This window comes from Triturus cristatus, chromosome 5_2 (genome assembly GCF_964204655.1).
Source record: "Triturus cristatus chromosome 5_2, aTriCri1.1, whole genome shotgun sequence".
Classification (NCBI taxonomy): Eukaryota; Metazoa; Chordata; class Amphibia; order Caudata; family Salamandridae; genus Triturus; species Triturus cristatus.
Genome location: NC_140588.1, coordinates 272,581,883 through 272,606,233, shown reverse-complemented (window position 1 = coordinate 272,606,233; position 24,351 = coordinate 272,581,883). Strand labels below are relative to the sequence as shown.

Below are 24,351 nucleotides of genomic sequence, written 5' to 3'. Positions count from 1 at the left end.
GAAAAAGGGAGGAGAAGTACAGATGAAAGAAACTGCATGGCTCGGAGACAAATGGCTTATGATTCCACTTATAAGCGTATTTGGAATATTCTGTGATTGGAAACATGTCCCACATTGTAAATGAATTAAATATAAACAACTTATATATTAAACCTCAAATAAACATGTTTATTGATTCTTTGAATTAAATAACGTTATAAGCTGTAACTGGTCAGTGAAATGCCAAACGTTCAAAAATTGGTATGTTTTGCTTTTTCTAGCCACACCTCCGACTCCGCCCACTAATCCAAACCTTGGGTTAGCCCCGCCCCCTGAGTCTCCGCCCATAGTTCCCCTACTTTTTTTTCCCCACTTCGACCACTGCATACAGCACAAGGTCAATGTATATAAGTCGGATATGTGAGATACAGCTCCCCCCACCCTCCCTCCCCGCCTCCCCATCACAATCTGGAGGGTTTACACCGATGGAGACCAGCCAGTATTAAGGCTAAGTTCAGTTAGGTTCCAATCCTGGCCCTGACTACATATTGTGTGATTTTATACAGGTTACTTCAATACTCATTTTCCATGCCTTAAATATCTGTAATGTGAAAAAGTGTGTACTGCAAAAACGTTCATTATTATCTCGTGGGGGCATCAATAACGGACGCACACACTGCAGGGCCCAGGGTCTGTGTGGCTGTCCTGCAGGATAGCACTAGTGAGGTGTGCACTCGCGCAAAGCCCGGCTGAACGGCTCCACCTATTTCCATGTTTTTCTATAAAGTTTTCCTCCCAAAAACCATAAACCTAGCGAGTTGTGGGTTGAAAACTTTTTACTAAGGCGGCAGTGGTCCCCTTACACAGGCAAGCCAAGTGCCTCTTACACCTATATGCATTATCTTTTGTGCATTCATTTATTTCAAGATATTCATGTTTATTTTAATACTCTGAAAATCAGCTGAGTAATCCAATATTATGCAATCCGTGCATGTTGTTTTAGATCCAGAGTATATATCTGCCTTCAGCAATGTTTTTTCCTCATTTCTGCAACTATCATTTCCAGTATGACTTCTGCCCTCTTGTTTTATGATGCTGTAGGGGGCGTAGTGGAGTGACTGTTGTAACAGCAGAAAGGGATGCAGGTATTATGTGGCCTTGCCCAGGCACCTGGGGTAGAATGGAGCTACCTGTCGGGTCCCTGGTTTTAGCAGTACATTACACTGTAAGATTGAGCAAAACTTTCCGTTTAGTGGCATTGCAGCATGCAGACTCCATGGTCGGGTAATTAGAATAGGATGTACTAGGAGGTCAAAACCATCTTCTGTGCGTACTCTTTAAGATCCTTTAGAGGTAAATGAATTGTGGTTGTGCCCAGCACTTATGCCCAAATATCTAGAAAGAACACCACACAAGGGAGAAGACTTCAGATTTCAGAGATCGGCATCATTCTCAGTAATGCAGCAGAAGTCGCTTTACTTCTGGTTGAATAGGTTGCTGGTTTACCAGGTACGGTTTTGTTAGCTTTCTGGTAGCACAGGAATATGCAGGTATGGAAGCAGACTGGATGCAAACCAACTGCCTGAAGCTCAACTTCAACAAGACGGAAAGTACAGGTCTTCGGCAACAAGACCTCCCCATGGGATCTACCTGGTGGCTGTCGGAGATAGGACCAACACCCACAACCACAGACCACTCAAGAAATCTAAGGATCATCCTAGATGAAAAACTCAACATGACGGCTCAAGTCAAGGCTGTGTGAACCTCCTGCTTCCACATCCTAGGCATACTGCGATAGATCTTCAAATGGTTGCTTCAGAACAACAGATGGACCGCCAACAGAAGGCTGGACTACGGCAACTCTCTTTACGGTGGAATCTCCAAACTCCTACACAGAGTCCAGACCATCAAGAACCGAGCCGCAAGACTCATACTCGAACTCCCACGCCGCACCCACATCACACCGCACCTCAGGAAGCTTCATTGGCTCCCCATTCACAAGTGCAGATGACTTAAACTTCTCACACACATAGAAAGCCCTACAAAACACAGGACCAGAATACCTCATCTGACATACAGTTTTACCAACCCATCTGACACCTACTCTCTGCCTCACTCACACACACGCCTGCATCCGTAAAAGCAAAGCTGGAGGTTGCTCATTCTCTTACATCGCACCCAAGACATGGAACGACCTCCCTCCACACATCAGAGTCTCCTCCTCATTTATACAGTGCGCAAGAAGCTGAAGACCTGACTCTTCATATAAGCACCTTGGGACCACACACCTACACACCGCGCCCAAGTGCCTGGATCCTCTTTTGGGTGATTAGTGCGCTATACAAGTTAACATCACAAAACATGTTGCGACAATAGCTAAACCGCTGCTTCTCACGTGGGAGAGTGGAGTTGGCAGCCAGGCATCCTGTGCAGATTAGGCTTTAATAGCTCTCCTCCTCTTTAGAGCATCACCCCACCCCAGGCATAACTTGAAATATTTCTCACAAAGGATCCATGTCTCACATTGCTGGTGCCGGTATTTCTTTCTCTGTGGCAGTTTATCAGTTTGTTGCGTCTCCATTTTAGGATGAAATGACCACAAGCACAATGCTAAACCTATTCATTTGTGATGAAGGCCCTTTGTAATAGGTCTTCTACATCTAGTGGAACTTGTCTCCTATGCAGTCCCTACACTGTCCTATGCTAGAATGTCTTTGGTTCCCTCTACTTCGTGCCTTTCCACATCCAGTAAAGGGTCCAGCTAATCAGCTGACATCCATGTGGTTCCAGAGAGCTCACAACATGAAAGGGTAAAAAAGGCACTCAGAACTTGTCTGAATGCCAGAATGTCAGCCCCAGTCAAGTGCCAGGATCCCTATATGGGAATCCAACATGACATTTTAACATTAGTAACTTCTTTATTGTTAAGTCTCCTTCTTCTCTCCACCATCCCAGGTTAGACAATGCCCATATCTCATGAGAGGATATGGTTTCACATATGTTAGAGATTTATAGAGCGCATGGTTACTCCAGTCCGGAGCTTCCCTGTGCTAGATTCCAGCTGCAAGTCTAGTAAGAGAGTCCACTACAGTACTAATGAACCAAAGAGTTTCCGAAGAACCAGGTTTTCAAGTGCTGCACCCTAGGGCAGATGGCTTCCCCTCTTCTTTTAAGAACGCTATAAAGGCAAATACGATGCTGATGGCCTGCTCCTCTATCATTAATAGATCCTCTAAATCATGGCAGTGATTTAGATAGTAAGCTGGTTTGTCAGCCTGGAATGACCCTTAGAGGAGAGCAAGGAGAGCCTTGGAACTGGGGTACTAACAGCTTGTGATTCATGACTACCCAAAATGGATGTTCATATATGTAAAACTGTCTGTTTTGAAATTGCCTCCTTCTGTATCTGAGAATATTGTTGGACTCAGAGAGTCAGAACCACGCTTGAATATAGTTTTGACAGACTTCTTTTTGACCTTTCGCGGGAGCACTGTTCCAAATACTCAGGCACTGATATCTAAAACTATATGAATGTTCCATATTGGAGAGACTTTAGCCAATACTGTGTCTGCCAGGAGAGACTCATTTCTGGTTTGAAGAGTTTCCTGAGTTGTATCATCCACCTCAAATTTGACTAACCTTGAACAAGGTTGTGAGGGCTTCTTTCAGTGTTGCTAGATTTGGAAAGAGCCTTCCACGGCAGGTGGACATGCCTATAAGATTCATCACTTGCAGATTTGGTAAATTAGGCATTGTTTTATAGCATTCACATTCTTAGGCTGTGTGAATACTCCAACTATGGTGAAAACGTGACCATAGAACTCCAGGTATGGCTTTATATAAGTCATCTGTTAAAATGCAGAGTTAACCCTCTTTCTTACAGATTCTTCATCATCCCACTCTGTAATCCATGGTGCTCTTTTCTTCATATGTAGTCTGAGTGATGTTGTCACTGATATCGATGACACCTGGAAAGTTAGCCATCACTTTTCTAATGATTTTGTGGAAAACTTCAGCTGCTGACGACACACAAAAACTCAGCTTTTATGCCTCTTCATCTTGATATGGATAAAAATGTTGTGTATGCCTGTAGCCATTGTGGAATAGGAAAACCTGTATCCAAGCTATCCATGAAGAACCAAGTAAACGCTGTCTCAGCTGCCTGTTTCTACATCCTTTGCATCCTCTGCAAGATCTTCAGGTGGCTCTGTATAGCCACCAGAAGAACTGTCACCCTGGCCCTCATCACCAGCAGACTGGACTATGGGAACATACTCTACATGGGAATCACTGCACGACACATGAAGAGACACCAGACGATAAAAAACCCAGCAAGACTCATATTCGACCTCCACAGATGGACCCACATCACACCCCACCTCAGGAAACTACACTGGCTCCCGATTCAGAAGAGATGCAGTTCAAGATGCTCGTCCACGCTGGCCCTGCACAACGAAGGACCAGAATACATCAAGAAACGCCAATGTACCAGACACCTCCGATCTGCCTCCCTCTCCCTCGCCAACACCCCATGGATCCACAAAGCCAACAGCGCAGGACTCTCCTTCTTGCACTGGCGGCCAAGACCTGGAACAAACCACCCACCCCCCCCCCCCCCCTGTGCCTCAGGACTGTTCCGCCACTCCAGAAATTCAGGAGAGAGCTAAAGACCTGGATGTTTGAATGATCAAACCTCATGCAACAGCCAGCTTCTCCAGCGCCTCGAGACCCTCACAGGTGATTTACAGTGCTCTACAAATATACTTAATGTGATATGATATGTTGGAGATGGGTTCAGGATAGTTAATTTTGAGAAAAACACTGTATGCAATCCGCTTGTTGATGCAATGAGATGGCAACAGTTCACACAAAGGTATGTTTTTGAATGCCAGTTTCAACTTTGAAGCAGTTCAGTACAACACAATTTTCAAAAGATATGTTAATGAGGACCAGCCAATTAGGGAGAAAGGCTTAAACAAAGATTTTGCCAATTGACAAGAGATTACGCCCTCTGGGTAGTAAGAGGGTTTTTGTTTTGGAAACAGCAGATAGAGGGATGTTCTGAGAGATGGATGGGTGAGTGAAGCTCCAAGGAGAGATCAACATGGTGCAAATATGGCATTAAGAGAAACAGAAAGGGATATTAGAGTTCTGCCTTATTTTAAAGAGATCTCATTAGAGAATTCAATTTTCTATATAATTTGTATATTTGTCAAATAAAAATTTGCTAAATTCACTGCTTCTGGTAGCAGCAGGAAAAGAAGGAGAATAGTTATTTTTGAGGGGTAATCATTTCACAGTTTCTTAGGTCTCTGTATTTTAGAATTCAGATATGCTGTTTTCACTTAGAGAATGGAGGTTCTGCATTTGTGTCTTCTGAGTATTAGCTAGGTAAGTGGCAGAGGAGTTTTCATTATTCTCACAAGCTTATAGATCTGATGGAGCATTTCTTAAAACTGAGGCCTGATGAGAATCACTTTGAAGCTTTGGGGATGTTCAGTGATTTCTTAGAGTTACAGTGATATCATTGACAATGACTTTGATAGAAGGGTGGAGCTAATAGGTGTAGGAGGCCAGGTGAGAATCACTTTGGAGCTTTGGAGATGTTCAGTGATTTCTTTGAGACAGGGTGATATCCTTGACAACAACTTTGATTGAAAGGTTATTTCTCTTCACAGAAGAGATCCGAGGTGTAGAAAGCAGGACGTTAGGTAACAGTGAGGAGATCAAAGGTCTCAAATGATGTCTTTCTAGAAGTTGATAATCTTGCCCCCACAAATGCTCTGTATTAGCCCGTGTGAGAGTACCTGTAGTGATGTGGGGTAAGAAGAAGGGGATCATCTTGTAATTAGACTAACCCAAGATGATAAGGTTCAAAGTTTGTGTGCGATCTTGTTTGGCAGTAGAAAGGCCTAGAATAGGGCATTTGCTAGGGGTAGGTTTACAGCAAAGTTTAAGGTGGCCACTAGCTGAGACAAAGGTACCAGTGAAGAAGTGACTGAGCCATAGGAATTATTGCACCTGATATTAAAATCTCCCAAAAGATGATGTATGTCTGGAGGAGATTTGATGTGATTATTTCAATTAGCTCATATAAGAAAGTAAAGTTGCTCCCAGGAAGGAGATAGCAACAATTCATAGTCTTGTGTGACTAGGGAAGAGATCAACTTGAAAGAGTTTAAAAGAAGAAAAACATGGGGTATGTTGCATCCCCAAACAGTTTTCTCCAGGTGATCCTCTCTGACAATTGAATCATTGGTAGGAACAAGAATATCTAAACAGGGTTGAGAGGACTGGTTAAGTAAAGTGCAAGTAAAACTGAGGATTGCAAGGTCATGTCAAGGATAGTAGCAGCTATGTTGGTGCTGTTAGAATTTGAATTTGAAGTTCAGGAGGGTGTAGTTTAGGCAGCAGAGAGCTTCAAGTCAAGCAGATAGGGTCATCTGAGGCAACAATCTTTCTGAAATTCGCAGGACAAGGTTTTCTAGCAAGCACACTGGGTTTCATAGGGCATTGGCTCATACGAATTAGGAGAATATGAGCAGTGAAAATAGAAGAAGGGAGGGTGGAAGTAGAAAATCAGAGAAGGGGGAAGAGCCAGGAAGGGGCTAGGGGGAGGCACAACAGGATGTGGTAGCACAGCCACTGGAGAGTGAGTTTTACAGTCTTCAGAGGGGATGATAGGGATGAGGCATTAAAATGGAAATTAGAGTTCAGAAGAGGAAGCTTCTGGGTAATGGTGTCAAGTTTTTCAATAAAATACTCGCAGTGAAGACGAGGTGGTAAATTGGAAAGCAGTGGTGGTGGTGATCTTTGAAAGTAGTAGGGTGTAGTACGTGCCCTGAGTACCATCAAGCAAGTCAAACGAGGTAGCTCAGCTAGTAGGACTTGCGAGTTTATCCTGAGAACATTTTGAAAAAAACTGGGGGAAATAATGCATTTTAAAGAACAATTCTCACATAAATTTGCTCAAAAGCTATAGGTTCTGAGAGAGCACTCATTAAATATTCAGGTACTTTCATGGTTAATTAAGGCAATGCAGTCTGACCTACCCCAGATGTTAACCCCATTTTTTACAAACTGTACAGTTGGTGTATCCTCCACCCATATGTGAATAATTATCTCCATTGCACCAGGGCCAACATTTGTTTATGGGTCCCCCATAAGAAATCGGTGTGCTTTATGCCAAGAATTACATACAATATGCCAGTGCCACAAAATTGGCATTGATGATGATCCATATGTCAAACATTACCTCTAGTATGTCACAGCACTCTCTCTTGCTCCAACTCACTCCCAGACTCACTCAGGGACATCTTAAGGATTTTGGGAGCCCTGGGCCAAACTTATTTTTGGGGACCCCTGTTTTGAACAGCTTTGGATTTATGATACAATTTCAGCTGTTTTATGCCCTCTTTGGCCAGGTAACGGAGAGTGCACAGACACACTCGTCTAAACTCTAAGGGCCTCATGTAGGTAAATAAATTTTACCGGTTCTTAAATACCGAGCCGTACCGAATCGGTAAATTAGAATCGGTAAGTTATATGTAGGTAAAAATTCGGTAACAGTTACCGATTCGGTAACATTCGGTAAATACGAATCGGAATTCACCGATTCGGTAAATACCGAGGTGATAATTACCGATTCGGAAAATACCGAGGTGGTATCTACCGAATCGGAAAATACCGAGGTGGTATCTACCGATTCGGAAAATACCGAATCGGTACGTACGGATTCGGTAAATAACATCACATGACTTGACGAAACAGCTAATCCTGTGCAACGACAGCCCACCCAACCAGGAACTGCCCACACCCAGGCAGGTGTACACAATTAGCCGAAGTGGCCACACCCAGGCAGGTGTACATAATTAGCCGACCCTGGAGAGGCCTGGAGTGCAGAGGAGAGGCAGGGAGCAGTTGCATGTGCGAGCGGGAAACGAACAGCATGTCCAGCCAGAGAACACAGAAAGACGGAGGGGAAAGGAGGAGGAAGCTCAAATTCAGCCCCAAGGAACTCCAGGTGCTGGTGGAGGAGGTGGTGAAGCAGCACCAGAAGCTGTTTGGGAGGCAATCCCTGCAAGTGCCTGAGGCCGAAAAGCGCAACATATGGCTGGCCATCCAGGCGCAGGTCAATGCTGTGGGAGTGACCCACAGGGACATTGAGGTCCTCAAAAAGCGCTGGTATGACCTGAGGATTGTGACCAAGAGGAAGATGGGCGACATCCAGAAGGAGGCCAGCCAGACCGGAGGTGGAACCAACAGGGCACCTGCCCTCACCGAACTGGAGGAGCTGGTGGCGGCCACACTCGAGCAAGAGAGCGTCGTGGGTCTTGGGGACGCCGACAGCTCTGCCAGAGCCGCAACACACCAAGGTAAGACGAAAGCACAGCAATGTAGCCTCCCCTACCCCTATCCCACATCCCCCATTGTGAAACGAGAATCACACTGCAGTCCACACGTGTCAGTGCAGACAGGCAATGCATTCCGGGAGATGTAGTCAGGGCAACACTAACCATGACGTAAATGTCACAGGGCAACAAGGCATGTCACGCACTCGAGGCACAAGGAGACAGAGGACAGATTGGAATGTGAAATGATTTATTGTGACGCTTGCAATGCAGCCCTTCGGGGACACTGAGCCAATGTTGTTTTTCTGTCCACAGATGTGACATCATGCAGTACAGGGCATGCTGCAGGGGAGACGGCACACCGGCCACAAAAATCACCTCTAGCCAGCACGAGTTCAGACCAGGGAGCAGGCCCACTTGCAGCCGCACCACCTACGCAGCCAGCCTCGCCGCACACAGAGCCAGCATCACCTCACCGAGAGCCAGCATCACCACCACCAGAGCCAGCATCGCCACTCATGTTCGATTCACCGGCCACATCTCCGCTTGCAGGTGTGAGAATGAGGAGGCGTCCAGCAGCCAGGCTACGAGCCTTAGACACCTCGTCAGACGACAGCATGGGCCCAGAAGACCGCACCGGGCCCCAGGAAGGGAGCCATCCCACTGTGCCCCACACCTCACAGGCAGCACAGACGGGAGCAAGAGGGCGCCGCAGGTCGCGTGTCCAGAGTCCACCAGCACCCACTGACGGCCATGGTGTCTTCTTGGGGCTCGAGGGCCAAATGTTGAAGCAACAGCGCCTGCAATCAAAGGCAGTTATGTCAGTCCAGAGGCACATGCGGGTGATGAAGACAAGCTTAGTCAACATGGACACAAACATTGGCGGCATGGCTGCGGGCATTCGGGACATGTCCCAGTCAATCCAGCAGTTGTGCAGCAAATTAGATGCTGACATCGAAGCACGGCGCCGGGAACGCCAGCGAAGGGACACTACCAGCAGGGCACTCAACCGTCTGGCAACTGCGACTTCCCTACTTTGCCGGCGCTCTGTGACGATGCAGGAGGGCCTAACACAGTGCTGCAGCGACCTGTCTCGGGGGATGGTGCAGGTGACAAGTGCACTAGGGGTGCTATTGAGTAGTCAGGCGTCGACAACTGCTGCAGGGGATGCTGCGGAGAGCATCGACACCAGCAGCAGCATCACACCCCCCGTCCCCGAAGCACGCAGGAGCAGCAGGCGGCTTGGGGTTGGCTCTAGTGAGGATGCACAGGCCGTGCAATCCACCACTGCAGCGCGTATGCGCAAACATTGATGTGGCCCTGCTTATCCACTTGCCATTGGGTGACGTAACCCTGGACATACTCATTGTATAGATGGCATATTGCCAGATTGGCCTGTTCATTTGTTCATGGCGTGGTGCCACATTAAACTACGTCATGACTTCTCACAACTCGCTGTGTCCCCTCACTTACTCAGAAATAGTTGCATGTGATCTCTGCCCGTCTCTCTCTCCCATCGACTGCAGTTGGCACTCTAGCTGCGCTGCCCTCTGGCTGGCCTGACTCATCCTCGTTGTCCTCAAAATATGTTAGTTCCACATCTGTACCTTTTTTCGTGGCAAGGTTGTGCAGCATTGCACAAGTGGCAATTATCTTGCAGCAGGTGATGGGTTTGTACTGGCGTGCGCCTCCGCTCTTGTGGGGGCAGCGGAACCTGCTCTTCAGTAGTCCAAACGTGCGCTCCACCACATTGCGTGTAGATTTGTGGGCCACGTTGTATCGTCTCTCACTCTGGGTTGCTGGGTGTAGGTAGGGAGTGAGGATGAATGACCGGCATGCATATGCACTGTCGCCTGGATGAGTAAAAGGGAACCATCAGTTACATGCCTCTATACACTCTGATTTGCAGGTTTCAAGGGGCGTCACTGTTACTTACCCAGCAGGTATCCCTCTCCGAATTCGCCGGCACTCAGTCGTGTGTAGATCCCACTATTCTGGAAGATGTAAGAGTCGTGGGTGCTCCCAGGAAACTTTGCAACAATATCTGTGATGATGTTCCCTGCATCACAGATCACCTGCACATTGATGGAGTGGGTGGACTTCCTGTTCCTGTAGATGTGCTCTGTATCAGCTGGTGGACAGATTGGGATGTGTGTACCATCAATACAGCCGATGACATGGGGGAACTGTGCCATGTGATAAAAGTCTGTTTTTGTTTTCTGCAGTGCAGCCTGTGTGTTTGGGAAGCTTATGTAGTGGTGCATTCTCTGCATCATGGCATCCAGGAACTTCCTGAAGAAACGGGACAGGCAACTCTGGGATACACCACCCACCGCAGCTATCACCACCTGATAACTGCCGGATGCCAGTAGATGTAGGCTGCAGAGCACCTGCACATGTGGTGGTATGGCGTGCGCCCTTCTTGTTGGCTGGTCCAGGAGTGGGTGCAGGTCCCTTATCAGGTCCATGATGGTTTCGGGGTGTAGCCTGTACCTCTCATGTATCTCTGCATCAGTCAGCTGTAATAGTGTGATGCGCTGTCTGTAGATTTGTTCCTCCCGTCGCCACACCCTCAGTCCTGCTGCCTGTAGACGTAGGCGCCTTGCAATGACGTACATGGCGGCCATGTTGTCCACGCTGTTGCATTTTGGGATTGCTTATGTGCATTGTTGATGGTTACCACCTGCTTTCCATCCGTGTTAATTACCGACTCTTATTTACCGATTTTACTGGATTTCTTAATTACCGACTGCTCCTACATGTCATTTTAAATTTTTACCACTTCATATTTACCACTTCATATTTACCGATTCGTTAATTATGTATTCAGTAAATATGAATCGGTATTTTAGAATTCGGTAACTATGAATCGGTATTTACCGCCTCATATTTACCGAAAAGTGGTTTTTGGACTCCTACATCTCACTTGTCTGAATACCGGTCGGTAACGGCATATTTACCGAAAATCGGCCGTTACCGACCGGTATTTCGCTACCTACATGAGGCCCTAAATGTGTTTACATCTAAAATTCAGGGATAGCGACGTGTGTTTTCAATTTTGTAACACAGCAGCAGCTCACTCATATTATGGCAAATAATCTCTGTGACCCCCTCCCATTTCTCACATGTGAGGTCCTGTTTTGATCTAAAATTAAAAAAATTACGGCTGTTGAATGAAACATAAACACAACATTTCCTTGCAAAATGCCTGTAATAGAATCCCATACATCACCCACATTAAAAATAAATTAAAGGAAAACGGTATTTAAAATAATATGTTTAAGAATTATTGACGGTCATCAGAGCAAGACTATCTGCAGAACAGAGTGGGTCCTGGGTCAGAGCCCACTTTGCCCATGACTAAAAACATCTCTGGTCTCACCTACTCTCATTGATTTGCACTCACTCATTCCCGCTCACAATTTCACACTCATTCTCACTCATTTGCACTTTCACTCACTCCTGCTCACTCATTCTTATTCACACACGTGCTTGCAGTCTTACACATACACTCACACACAGACATACATAATATCTCACTCACCCATATCATATTTGACAGTTTTTAGGTCTCGGCTGCGAAGGCTGCGCTTGCGCAGTCTAGCTCCGAGATTTAATGACTTGGAGAAGAGGGGCTTGAACCCGCCCCTCTTCTCCCCTGTTCTCCATTGGCTGGCCTCTTGAATGCTGGCCAGCCATTGGAGAAGAGGTCAGTCATTCCGATTAGGCCCCGTCCTTTTCGGATCGGGGGGCGTGTTTTTTGCAAGAAGTCTCATTCTCTCCTCCAGCCAATGGCTGGAGGAGAGAAAAGACAAACACGCCCCGAATCCGAAATGCCGCTGCCTTTCTCCGAGGCATTTCTGCTCTGCCTCGGAGAAAGGCAGTGGTGTGCCTTTTGCTCTGCCTTGTTGTTCCTCTGGGAAGGCTTTAGTTTTTACCTGGTCCGGAGAGAGGCGGCTCCCGAGTTTCACGCCAGTGCCAGACACCCAAGGTCACTTAGACTGACGGACGAGTGAGTGAGTGTGGGTCGGGGAGAGGGATAAGCGCCGCTGCTGAACAGGAAATGTCGGGCTAAATTGCAACACATTTAAAAGAAATAATTTTTGTGAAGTAAAAGTCAATGGAAAGTTCCCGCGGAGCATGATGTGAATTTGTAGCCATTGTGTGTACTGCTTAAACCGCATTGGCCGGTCCTGTATGTCTGAGCTCGTGGCCGCAGATAACCCGTCTCCATAGCAAGGCTTGTTTTCAAGCTGCGCAGGTGAAGAGGACAGACTGAATGATTGCGATCGATTCCTCCTTCCACCTTTCTGCCGCACCTTACAACCCACTTTCCTCCTCCTGCCTCTCCCCCTTCCTTTGCCTCTCCTCCCCCCCCCCCTGCCGCGCCCCCATAACCCCCCCTCCCCTAACAGGTTACCTCATTGTCTCTCCTGTAGTGCTGCCCATTAAGCGCTATACAAACAACCCATGTGACATGATAGCAACTAGTGGGAAACCAGGCGCGTATTTAAAATACCGTATTGTACGGTATTTGTGAAGGATACTTCCAGGGCCAGAGGTGATCGGATAGTCTACGAAAACACGAGTCGCCGTGGCTAGTAGGTTAAGAAATTGAAGCGCCATAAGACAACGATTAGTCGATGATTATTACAATATTTCATGCTTTAAAGGGTTAACATGTTAGCAGTAAGTCTCTTTTTGGTGGGACTTGCTAAGAGTGATGTTTTCACACGGCAGTGGAATGGAGTAACACATAAAAAAAAAATGCGATTTTTCTAAATAATAAGTGTCATTATTTGGGAAGAATTCTTAGTGACGCAGTTTCCTCGCCTCTTGCTGACGAGCTTCATCGGTTAATACTTCCTATTTTAGCATGCACTGAGTCGCCTCTGTACAGACTCAGCCGTGGCACAGTATCTCTCCAAGCACAGTTGGGTCTACACGAAGTTATTCTTTTGTGAAACCCCTGTCATTCTTGTGAGTATTAAAAAGGACTCCATGCCGCTTGCAAAGTTTTCAGCATGTGCTTTTCCGGCTTAAAAGTTGGGCCCGGATTTACTAAGATTCTGCACCATGGTTGCAAAAGATGTCACAGGAAGTGAATGTGGAATGGTTTGTGTGCATTCCCAAGTAGTAATAAAACAAACCTGCACACAGTTGTACTTAAACAAGGGAACGATATTCATTGGGCAAGAGGACACAGCACAGACCATGACAACTTGTAGTGTGAAAAAGGCTACTTAATGAAGCAGGTGCACATCACAAATATTTCTACAACCCTAGGCAAATCGTCTTGCACAACTATTGTTCTCACTATATGTCAGTATTCACCTACCGGTTGCCCCCCCGACCTTATTTGTTCCTCGACAATTTCCCCCCAGCTCAACTGCCTCTCAGTATATCTATGCTCTACACATCCTGAACTGACTTTACTTCATATTGTATTGTAATTGCATTTATATAGCGATTACTACCACTGAAGAGGCGTCAAAGCGCATTTTCGGCGAGTAGCACGCTACTCTGGAACCCATTAAGCATTAGCGGTGAATCAATATAGTGAAATATGAAAGTAATGTGAGTGGTGGATATTAGTCAGTTATTTGGAGTGCGTAGGATGTCACTGTAAACCTTTAACTTCTTGCTACCTGCAAGTGCCAAATTACTCCCACCCTTCCCTTTAAACTGCTTCGCCCACTCCAACAAGCTAAACAAGCATTTACAATGCAACGGTCTCGGCATTGTTAAAGTTAGAGCTATTGGCATTGCTCATGACAATGCCGTTTCTTTAAATGTTTTAAAAACAAAAACATAAACAAAAATAATGTCATGAGCAATGCCAATAGCTCTAACTTTACCAATGCCGACACCATTACATTGTAAATGCGTGTTTTACTTACCTTCAGCTGTCTGCACTATTCAACTCCCGCACCTCAGTGCATGGACCCTGGGGGACGGCATGGAGCTCATTCTCACCTCAAGCATTAAAGCAGGAAACTGAAAGATGAAGTATGCGCAGTGCATGCAGGCTTCAGCTTTCAGCTCCTTACTTTTTCCCACACCCTCTCTCCTATCTCATCACACAGTTGGATGCGGATGTGAGTCTCCTAACCCCCACCCTAAGATGAGTTGGGAGAGGTTGAGGTGACAGCCTGACTGATGTATAGCCTTAGACACTGCAGGACTTAATTCTAAAGTGTCTGGGGATTCCTGTATGGATGACACTGCAGCGTTCCACTTAGAAGTCTCAGACCCCTGAAACCAAGAATTGGATTGCTCCAGTCTGGGATAATCTTTCCAGTGGAGTAATGCACCATGGTGCCCCCCTTACAGAATGTGATTAGGGACCCCTGAGTCTGAAAGAAACCAGTTGGGTATCTCCTGCCTAAATGTGAGACTTTTCTGGTAAAAAATATATATCCTGTCAGTATCAGAAGAAAGGAAAAAATATTCCTTTTCTTTTGAAAGACCCTCACCCACTCTAGTAGTGACATGATTCATCATCAGGTCTCATCCCGGTCCCTAAAAACCAGGATGGGTGTGACCATGTTTCAGGGAGCACTTTAGATATTTTCACTGCTGGGGTAGCAAAAAAAACAAATCCTCAAACCAACTTGATTTCCCTTTAACAACTGTTGTTTGGGAATGGTTAAAATAAGTCTCAATTGAGGAAAAAGGATATTATGATCCTCTAGCCCTAACAACTTGTTGACATATTTCAGCCCCTAACTAAGGCCCCTTCGGTCCAAGGTGTGTACCCTGCTTCAGGTTTTGTTGGTTTAGAAAGACCTCTGAGTCTCCCATGTAAAACACATATTCATTGACCTTATGCTGAATAGGGCCCACTGAATGATTGGGGAGCCCCATGTCCATGAAGAGTTGAGGGCCTCCTGCACCTCAGGGGCTGGTGTTACACCCCTAAATGAGCCTGTATGCGGCTGTGCCAGCCATCGGTTTCAGTGTCTGAGGCTGCTGCTTGACTCTTGCTCAGTTTGGTATCTTTCTTTTATAACAATAGTGAATAATGTCAAGGTCAGTTAGAGGCAGAGCTAGCAAGAGTACGCTTTTTGAATGAGGGGTGAGGACTATATAGAGGCTGGAAAAAGAGGGTGAAAACATAGAGGATAAAGGGAAGGAGGATGCAGTTTAGCATAGACATTGAGGGAGGAGAGTGGATCAGTTGACAGTGGAAAGGCTGGAAGATGGAAGTTCAGGTGTGAGATTGAAGAAAGAAAAAAAATCAGTTAAAATAGTTGAAATGCTGGGAGAACGCAGGGCTGAACGAGGGGGTGACTATCTGGGAGCGGGCTGGAGGAGTCAGGATCACATGGAGAAGAGAGATACGTACACTGTGAAGGGGAGGGTCAGAAGAAACGTGCAGAATGCTAGTAGTAGATACGTTAAGCGTTGTATTGAGTGATGTAACCATTTCGAGCTCAGCAAGAAGAGTATAGGAGATATCCAGGTCAATGTCATAGATAGGATACATTTGCTTGCCATGTTTGTCCCCTTCCTACCTACCGAGGGTCCCTTACCACAAGCCTAGACTCCTAATTTTCTAGTGCTTTTGATGGACACATCTGCAAAAGCTGCTGACATGCGCTGCCCTACAGAAATACAGTTTTTGTGAATAATCGATAGTCCCAGCATCTTCACCAGAGAGATGCACACTGCGCTCAGGATAAGCCGGCGCCATTTTGTGGATCTGCAGTGGTGACCTCTTGCAACTCATTTAGTGCACATGGGCTAATGAGTTACCTCAGTCATGTGTGAAAAGTGTCTATTAACTCAGCTTGCTCATGCTTGGTTTGCTATTTTCCATGTTTACCTGGGGACTGAGAGCTATCACCGCCACGCTACAACCATAATCAGCCAGGGAGTTGGGTAACTAAGAACAGACTGTGAATATCTCTGGCTACAAAGTGGTCTGGGAGATCGAGCTCTACAGATGTTTCACTTTCCTTGGCTGCTAGGAAATAGTTTCAAATCACAAACATGTCTTGTAGCTGCTCTGAAAGAAGACAGCTTAAGTGACCATCCGGTGAATATCTTGGCTTTAATTGCCCTTTTCTTCTGACTTCCTAATGCATTCATTGTGGCTCTTGTGGCTATGTGTTTCACTGCTCATCTCTCACAACACCATTTCATGATTCAACAGCACAATCTCCCGTGCCCCAAAGCATTATAGTCACTGTAGCTAGCTAGTCAAGTGGCAGGAAAAACGCTGTCCGACATTTTGCTTCAATTAGTTCATATTATGCCTGACGCTGTTTGGATCTCATAAGAAGAGCGTAGCAGCAACAGCTTATAAGCTGTTAAACATCTTGCAGCATAATGCTTCGACAGTACCTGTTCAAATAACAACCTGTGCAGCAGGGGAACCTCATCTTCCTGCCCACCCACCACCCAAGCCCTGCGCACACCCACCAGACCCTATGAAGCAAAGACTTGAAAAGCCACACTTCAACAAAGCATCAATTACTATCAGGCTTGTTTATTGGTTTTAGTAGCTCCTCCTCTCTTTCTCGCCTGCCATTGCACACTGTGTAACTTGCAGTTGTGTATTTCTTACTTCATCTGTTGAATACAGGTTTTTTAAAGCACCAATGATAATGTACGAATGGTATATGATCATCGTAGTAATCCAGGTGTATAGCGAACTGGTACATGAGAATGTGTGTTTTTATGACGTAGCAAGAGATCAGTGAAATATGCTGCTAGAATGCCTGCTATGCAATGGAAGGCCAAGCAGAGAGAAAGGTCATCCTAAGGTCAAGGTACCACCTCAAACTCACTGATGCAGGTTTGCTGGAGTGTTGCCACAACATAGGTTATTCGGTACACAAAATAGTTTCACCGGTGTGTGCCTTCTACAGAATTGAACGCAGTGAAGGAACTTGACATTGTATAATGACACGACATAGAGTTAAGAGAGCTGCTCACAAATTCCTTAACCTACTCACCATCACTTTTACCTAGCACTGTGCCCTAGCACTGTGCACAGAACTGCCATAGTCAACCATAGCTTTCGGAGACAGTAGGCAATGGTGAGTTGTGCAATGAACAGTGCAGCACACACACATACATGAAAGTATTCCACATACATGGAAGTATCTTGGTCTGGCATGCTTACGGGTGCATGAGGTGAAGTGAGCATGACTAGGCTTAAAATTCATACATTTCGCAAAAATGATAATTATGTTGAGTATTGGTGTCCCTCCGACATACTTCCCCTTTAAATCCTGGTATATGTCAACTAGTCTACAATGCACTTCCACACACACAAACTTATTTCCTTATACATGTAACATTCATTTTTTTCAAGATATGGGTTTCACACAGTTAATTTACAGATTCTTTTTGTTTTTTTAGAAAATGTCAAATCTTCATAAAATCAGATTTTTCAAGTAGCCAACGCGTTTCGTCTCTTCACAAGAGACTTCTTCAGGGTTTCATTAATTATACGATCTTCTAAAATGGGTCATGTCCAACTGTATGCATTCTATTAGTTCTCATTTGACTTGAAAACCAGCTATGTTGCCATTCTCTTTATCTTATGAATGTTACATGCATAAGGAAGTAAAATTGTGTGTGGTGGTCACTCTTGTGCAATATGTTTAGGCGGTATACCCCTAGGAAGAAGATGAGGAGGCTGCTCTTCTGACCAGAGCACCACATTAGTTTAACTAGTCTCACTGTATGTGATAGGTGCAATTTTTAGGTCTCGCCTGACCCAGCGCATGTGCTGATCTGGCGAGACATTTTGTGAGGGCTCCAAAAAGTGCTACCAGGCAGCCTAGAGCTACAGTGCATGCGTGCGCCGCGCTTGACCGAGATTACTTTCACTTTTGCGGCCGCTTTGATGTTTGATCGCAATCACTTTCGCGGCCGCTTGGCATAGCCAATAGGTCTCGCTTTTGGGACCTTATAAGTATTTAGTTATGCAACTGTTGCATGGCTAAACACTTATAAGGTCCCAAAGGCGAGACCTATGGGCTATGCCATTGCTTGTTTCTTCCTCTGTCTCATTATTTGTAAATTTCACACAAACTTATAGTGCCCTGTATTTGAGATGCTACTACTACAATAAAAGAGTTCTCTGTAAAGCACTTGCTGCTTTTTGAACTCTGGTCTACATTGAGTAACATAAATATTTTAAGGTTACTGCCAATGAGGACCTTCCAGTTGGGTGATCAAGAGGCCTACGATTAAAGCATAAAGAGGCAATTCAGTTTGTTGGGCGCTCCATAACTTGGGGATTTTAATCCAATGCATTACAATGCACAAAGATGGAAACTGGCCACGTCATCAGGGATACCGGCAGGAAGTATTTTTTTCTTTTAGTCAACAGCACCCTTGACCTGGATTAGTTTTGCTCCTGTATTGTAAATATGGGCCTACATAGTCCTGTATGTGGAGTACTTGGATAAGAAAACAAGCACTGGCAAAGCGAAAAGGCAAGGTCACTGTAATTATGCGATTCTGTGACTGCTACGTTTTCCACATAATTATAGATTTGCCGCATATGGCACTTAACCCATCAACTGCTGCATAATCTGCAGATTTTAACCAAAAAATGGTTCTAGCTCAATAGGATCAAAAAATATTAAAAACCTGGCAATGTGTGTTCCTACGCAGGTGACTGGTCATCTTTCAGTTGTTTATCATTTTATTTGTTTTTTAAACTGATACTTGTTATGAGACAGTGCTACTGTGCCTAAAAAAAAGAATAACAATAACTAGGCAATGCTTTATCACAAACGTGACAGCGTTATGACGCATTGTTGGGCTTTTCTTGCCCCATAATGTAGTCAACCTTGCTGCATAATTTGGTTCTCACTGCCACATAACTCCAGTGTCCCTGCCAGTAGGTCGTAATTTAAACATTCATGAATGCCTGAGTAAAAAGGGTAAGTAACTGAAAGAAAAAAGCATTGGCAAAGTATTGCCCGGCAGCTCAGGCACTCATGTGCCCTTCTTTTTAGGTGGATGTGCACATATGATTAGGGGCAATTCAATCACCCACACTGCAAGAGAGCCACTGGCTGAAGTACGCTGACCCATTATCTTTCTTCCCATGATAGTTGCTTAGGCCAGCGCATCCCAACATCTGGCCTTTCAAGGCTGTCATTCCAGTGGTTTAGTCATTCAGTTATCTCTGCGTGTAAGCAGTCCTTGGATCAGTTCTCTTAGTTCAGATGACAAATCGTTTTGAAGTTGATGGTGGGAAAACAATTAAGTTCCCAGCCCTGGGTTCCCACAGGCCACGTTTGTTATGAATCCCTCTGGCGGGTGTAAGTGACGTGGGCTGAAGAAACTTACTCCACGGGGAACTTTCTGCAGCCCTGGGTCACGCTGAACGTCAAGGTCATCCAGTCTGGACTTGGACACCAGTGCGGGTCACAGAGAGGTCATCGGAAGGGCATATACCGAGCTGTCAGTGACGTGATGCAAACTGATAGGCCCCCATGAAAAATGCCCTGGGGGTTCGGACATTACTCGAACATAAGCGTGCCACCCCCGATCCCATTCCCTCAGAATTTCGACAGCGTAAATTTAGCCCGGGGCTCTCATTACTGACCTGGGAAGGGACTGTCAAATGAGGTCCCCTCAGGCTGTGCGAAACCGTTTCGGCGCAGACTAGGCTAAAGGTGAGCGTCGCATCCCTGTTCAATGCAGGAAAGCTGAATGTATAGCTCAGGGGGTCAATGCTCACCCTGTCCAAGCACAGAATAATCTGCAGTTTACTGAATGAACTTCCATCAGAGCTGTCCTAGCTTTTTGTGCTCTCCATGTCCGAAAATCAGCACATTTATTTTGTTTAACTGTTTACAGAATAGATTTTAAGCTTGCATAAACTGGTATACAAAAATCAAGTTTCCGTGACATGTAAATAAGTATATTCAGTTAATTATTTAGAAGGGCGTCCTTTTTGCGATATACTGTACTTATAACTAGACTAGAGGATAAATACAGGTTAGGTCACCGTCAGCAACCTGTTTCCTCCGATGCACCTGCTCCTAGTAAGCAATGTTTTCTGGATAGTTAACATAGCAACATATAAAAGACCGCGCTTTGGGGGACCTTTAGCGGCCAACCAAAGTACCTGCTTGACAAATGTACAATAAACAGCCGGAATATCCCAGTACCACCACTGCCACTTAAGCCCTGTCTCATAAATCCAAAACAAAGAAAGCACCTGCATCACACCTGATTACGTTTTTGGCACCGTTTTCTCACGTTTGTGAAGCGCTATAATAAAAGCGCGATAACAATTCAAATGAATAAGCATTTCCAACTGAACTGGCTTTGTAAAACAGAAAAAAGTGTAAGAATGAAAGCGCTCACCTCCGATCTGCTTCTAAGACTGCTTCGTTTGGGCCGGAAGAGCACATCTTTAAAGTCCAGTTTGAGGTCTGCATCAACTCGCGGCATTTTGTTGGGCGTGTTAGTCCTTCCACACGTCTGTGTGTTTTTTCTTCTTCACTTCTCTTGTTTATCCTTTCTTTTCTTTTTTTCCCGCTCCCTTCCCTCTCTTTGACTTTGGCAGGTGCGTATTAGGTTTCAGAGATGCGACAGCCAAACCCTTCCTCTTCTGCCGCTCGGGTATTTATAGCGCCCGGGGAGGAAGGCTCGAGAGCGCAAGCCCCATCGCTTTATTAGGAGAGGGCTGTTTTTAGACTGCGCCTCTTCACGGTCCCGCGGTAGTGGTGGCAGCAGCACTGAGTCCTCACGAGCTCCCTCCCGCACTGCCGTCCTCCCCTGGGCTCTGCGTCTGCGTGTACGTATATGCTAATGAGCCGGACCAGGAGCTCCCCGCCGCAGTTCCCTCTGTCAGAGCCAAGGCACTGCAGTACGATGATCGATAGTTTTCCATTCAGAAGGGTGGGGTGGGGGTGAACTACTACTACAGGGCGCACCGCTGCTTTTCACCTGCATGAGCTGAACGCCCAGAGCGCGCGACTGCCGCATATTATAATAACACTAAAAGCCTTACGGTTCCTTTAGAATCAGCATTTGTTTATTTATTTATTTATTTACAGAGTTTTATATAGCGCTGGCTAGACCCGGAGGTATCAGAGCGCTTTACATGAGGATTAGCGAGTTACAAAGATTACATCATGAGTTTCTAGAACATAGCATAACATAGACACATCCTATGGGGAATAGAAGGTAGAGGGGGAAAAGTAAAAAGGTGTTGAACGGGGCCGGACTGGGAACCAAAACCGGACCTGACAAAGTGCTTTTCTCTGTGTCTTCGAGCTGCTTTTGCTCGCACTGTTCTGGTAAAAAAGTACTTTTAGCATGGCAGTTTCTTTTTCCAGAGAGTGCTATGTTACCAATTGGTGGCCTCAGGACTCTGAGCGCTTTACCACTGTTAATCCGTGCTAAAGTGGATATGCTTCTTCCCTAAACTTGTGTAATTGGTGTATACCTGATTGACATATTTAATTTACTTGTAAGTTCCTTGTAAAGTGGTATGCCATATACAGAGGGCCTGTAAGTTAAATGCTCATAGTGGGCTGCAACATTGATTGTGCCATCCACAGAAGTAGCCTTTCAAACCTGTCTCATGCCTGCCACTAAAGTGTCTGTGTGGAAAGTTAACTGCCACTTTGACTTCGCATTTAAAACTACTTGCAAAGCCCTAAATGTCCCCTTTTATTACATATAAGTCACCCATAAGGTAGGTCTTATGTAGCACTAAGGGAAGGGTGCTATGTATGGCATTTCTCTTATACCTTTTTAAGTGGTAATTCCTGATCAGAAAGCAGTACCTTTTTCATGATTTATATCTTTGGATTGATATTGATAAATCCTCCTTACTAGTGAAGTTGGCTTTAACTTCACTGTTTCAGCAATGCCACTTTTAGAAAGTGGACTTTTCTCTTCACTTACTGCTCTGTGTGCCTGACAGTTTGTCTCCAATAAACATCTTGGCTGGGCTGATATTTGTGCATTCCCTCTAGATGACCACAAAACAGGACACTCAACTGCATCTGCATTCATCTGCATACTGATGCGTCTTCTGGGGCAGAAGGGAAGGGAGGGGCTCACACTCCACTTGAACAGGTAGTGTCCGGTCCCCACACAAAGGCTGGTTTACCCCCTATAGCTAGACAGGCACGCAGGACTGGGATGAAAGGGGAACTTGTACACTCCAGAGGGTTCCTCTGAAGTGACCCCTCACATCAAAGGCACCTTTGGATTTAAGTACTGGGGCTCTGACCCCTGCAAATCAGACATTTTTTGGACCTGTAACCAGACATTGCTGGCTCTACATCTGCACATTGCCAGAAGGACTGCTGTGCTTCCAGGAGGGACTGCCACTCTGCTAACTGCTCTGCTGTGTTGGCCTGCTGCTTGTTGAGCTGCAAGAGGGACTGCCACTTTGCTACCTGCCTTCTTGTTCTGGCCTAGTGCCTGATACCTTTGTGCTTTGTTGACCTAAAGCATTCTCTAAGGGCTTGCTGGCTTACCCCTTATCCTGAAGTCTCAGGGCCATCAAAGACTTCAGTCTGCTACTGCAGTGGGACCCTGCAATTGGTGAGTCCTGAACCTGACAAAGATCAAAAGATCAGCCATGCCTGATCACTAAGTGGACTTTGTCAAGAGACTCCACTAGCAGTGTTTGGGCTTGCGGTGTCTGCCCTTCCAGTGACATCGCCGTGCCGACAGTCATGCCTACTTCTGCATTTGCCCCCATCTTCGTGGTGCCCAGGCTGAGCTTGCCATGTTGGCCCTGTTTGTAAAACTCGCTGCAGCATTGGGGGAAGCTCTCCTAGCACGGCCCGGGAGTTCCCCAATGACTTTAGCTGTTCACCGCAACCCCAAGGGTGGGGCGTGGACTACAAAAGATATTGTGCCTCTGTGTGTCACTTCCCCATCAGACCACAGAGTCTGCACCATCATCACACCAAAAGAACCACAAGGTTAACATCCCATTCCTTGGCTGGAGAAGAAGTCAAGTGAAATCAGACCCGTGAGGTCCTTATATTCACCCTCTTCACTCGCTGGCGATTGAGCTTTTCTGCACACCCCGATCCCGAGAGACACATGCAGGACCTTCGTCAGGTACTCTTTGTGTACTGCTTTAACCCTGACATGACGAGGAAGTAACCATTCATATTTCCTGAACAGATTGAGTGTCATTCTCTCCCCAACTCCCGTAACTGCCACTAAGTTTATTATCGCGAGTGCTGATTTGGCACTGGGTTTACTTTTTAGGCTTAAAGGTCATAACTTGCAAAGTACTTATTGGATTCTTGCTGTTTTGCTCTCATTGAGTTTATAATATAAGAACCTATTTCTTATAAACCTGTGTGGAGTCTTTTTGTGGTGTATTCATTGTTATGTTATGTTAATGGAACTTATAAAGCACACTGTACCCTAAGGTGTAAACGTGCTAGTGGGGAGCACCTAAAACTGGACAGAGAACAAAGAACCCCATAGCTAAAGAAGATGGAGAGAGAAAAGCCAAGTTGTCAGCAGTTTTTTTTAAACGGTAAAAGAATTGGCATCTGAGATGTGTGTAGGCATGGTATTCTACAGTTTAGCAGGAGCCACCCAGATGGACCAACCTCCTCATCTGGCCTTGGGGAATCTGGGACCTAGCACCTGCCTATGAGAGGAAGATCTGAGGGACCTGCTCGGGGAATAACACTGAAAAAAGGAATTAAGCTGAGAAGTGCCTTTCTGATGCAAAGCCAGAAGAACCACGGAGAGAGACTTAAAGAGAATCCTTTTGTTTTACTGGGAGCCAGTGGAGGGAACGAATCTCTTCTCATTCCAAAAGATGCATCGGGATGTTCAAGATAAGTCAAACAGCTGCATTCTGAGCCAGTTGCAGTTTGTTAACAGAGGAAACAAGACTTCGTTTCCTTTTTTGACACTGTTTTTAGCAATTGTAAATGTTAATGTAATTACTCATCTGTCAGATCGTATCCCGCTTGTTTTTATTGCTGGGTGAAAGGGTGGCATTTTTAAAAAGCTTGTGAACGTTTTATTCTTGGCGAGGGAA

At 45.6% G+C, this 24,351-nt stretch overlaps 1 protein-coding gene across 1 annotated transcript in view; it reads right to left on the bottom strand.

Moving 5' to 3' along the window:
- Nucleotides 1-21,039, bottom strand: part of GMPR (guanosine monophosphate reductase) — a 337,850-nt gene extending 316,811 nt beyond the window's left edge. Inside the window, exon 1 of the mRNA XM_085607036.1 lies at nt 20,679-21,039. Within this exon, the coding sequence (XP_085463162.1) occupies nt 20,679-20,765 (87 nt within the window). The 5' untranslated portion in view covers nt 20,766-21,039. The remainder of the gene's footprint in view (nt 1-20,678) is intronic.
- Between the last annotated feature and the right edge of the window lie 3,312 nt (nt 21,040-24,351).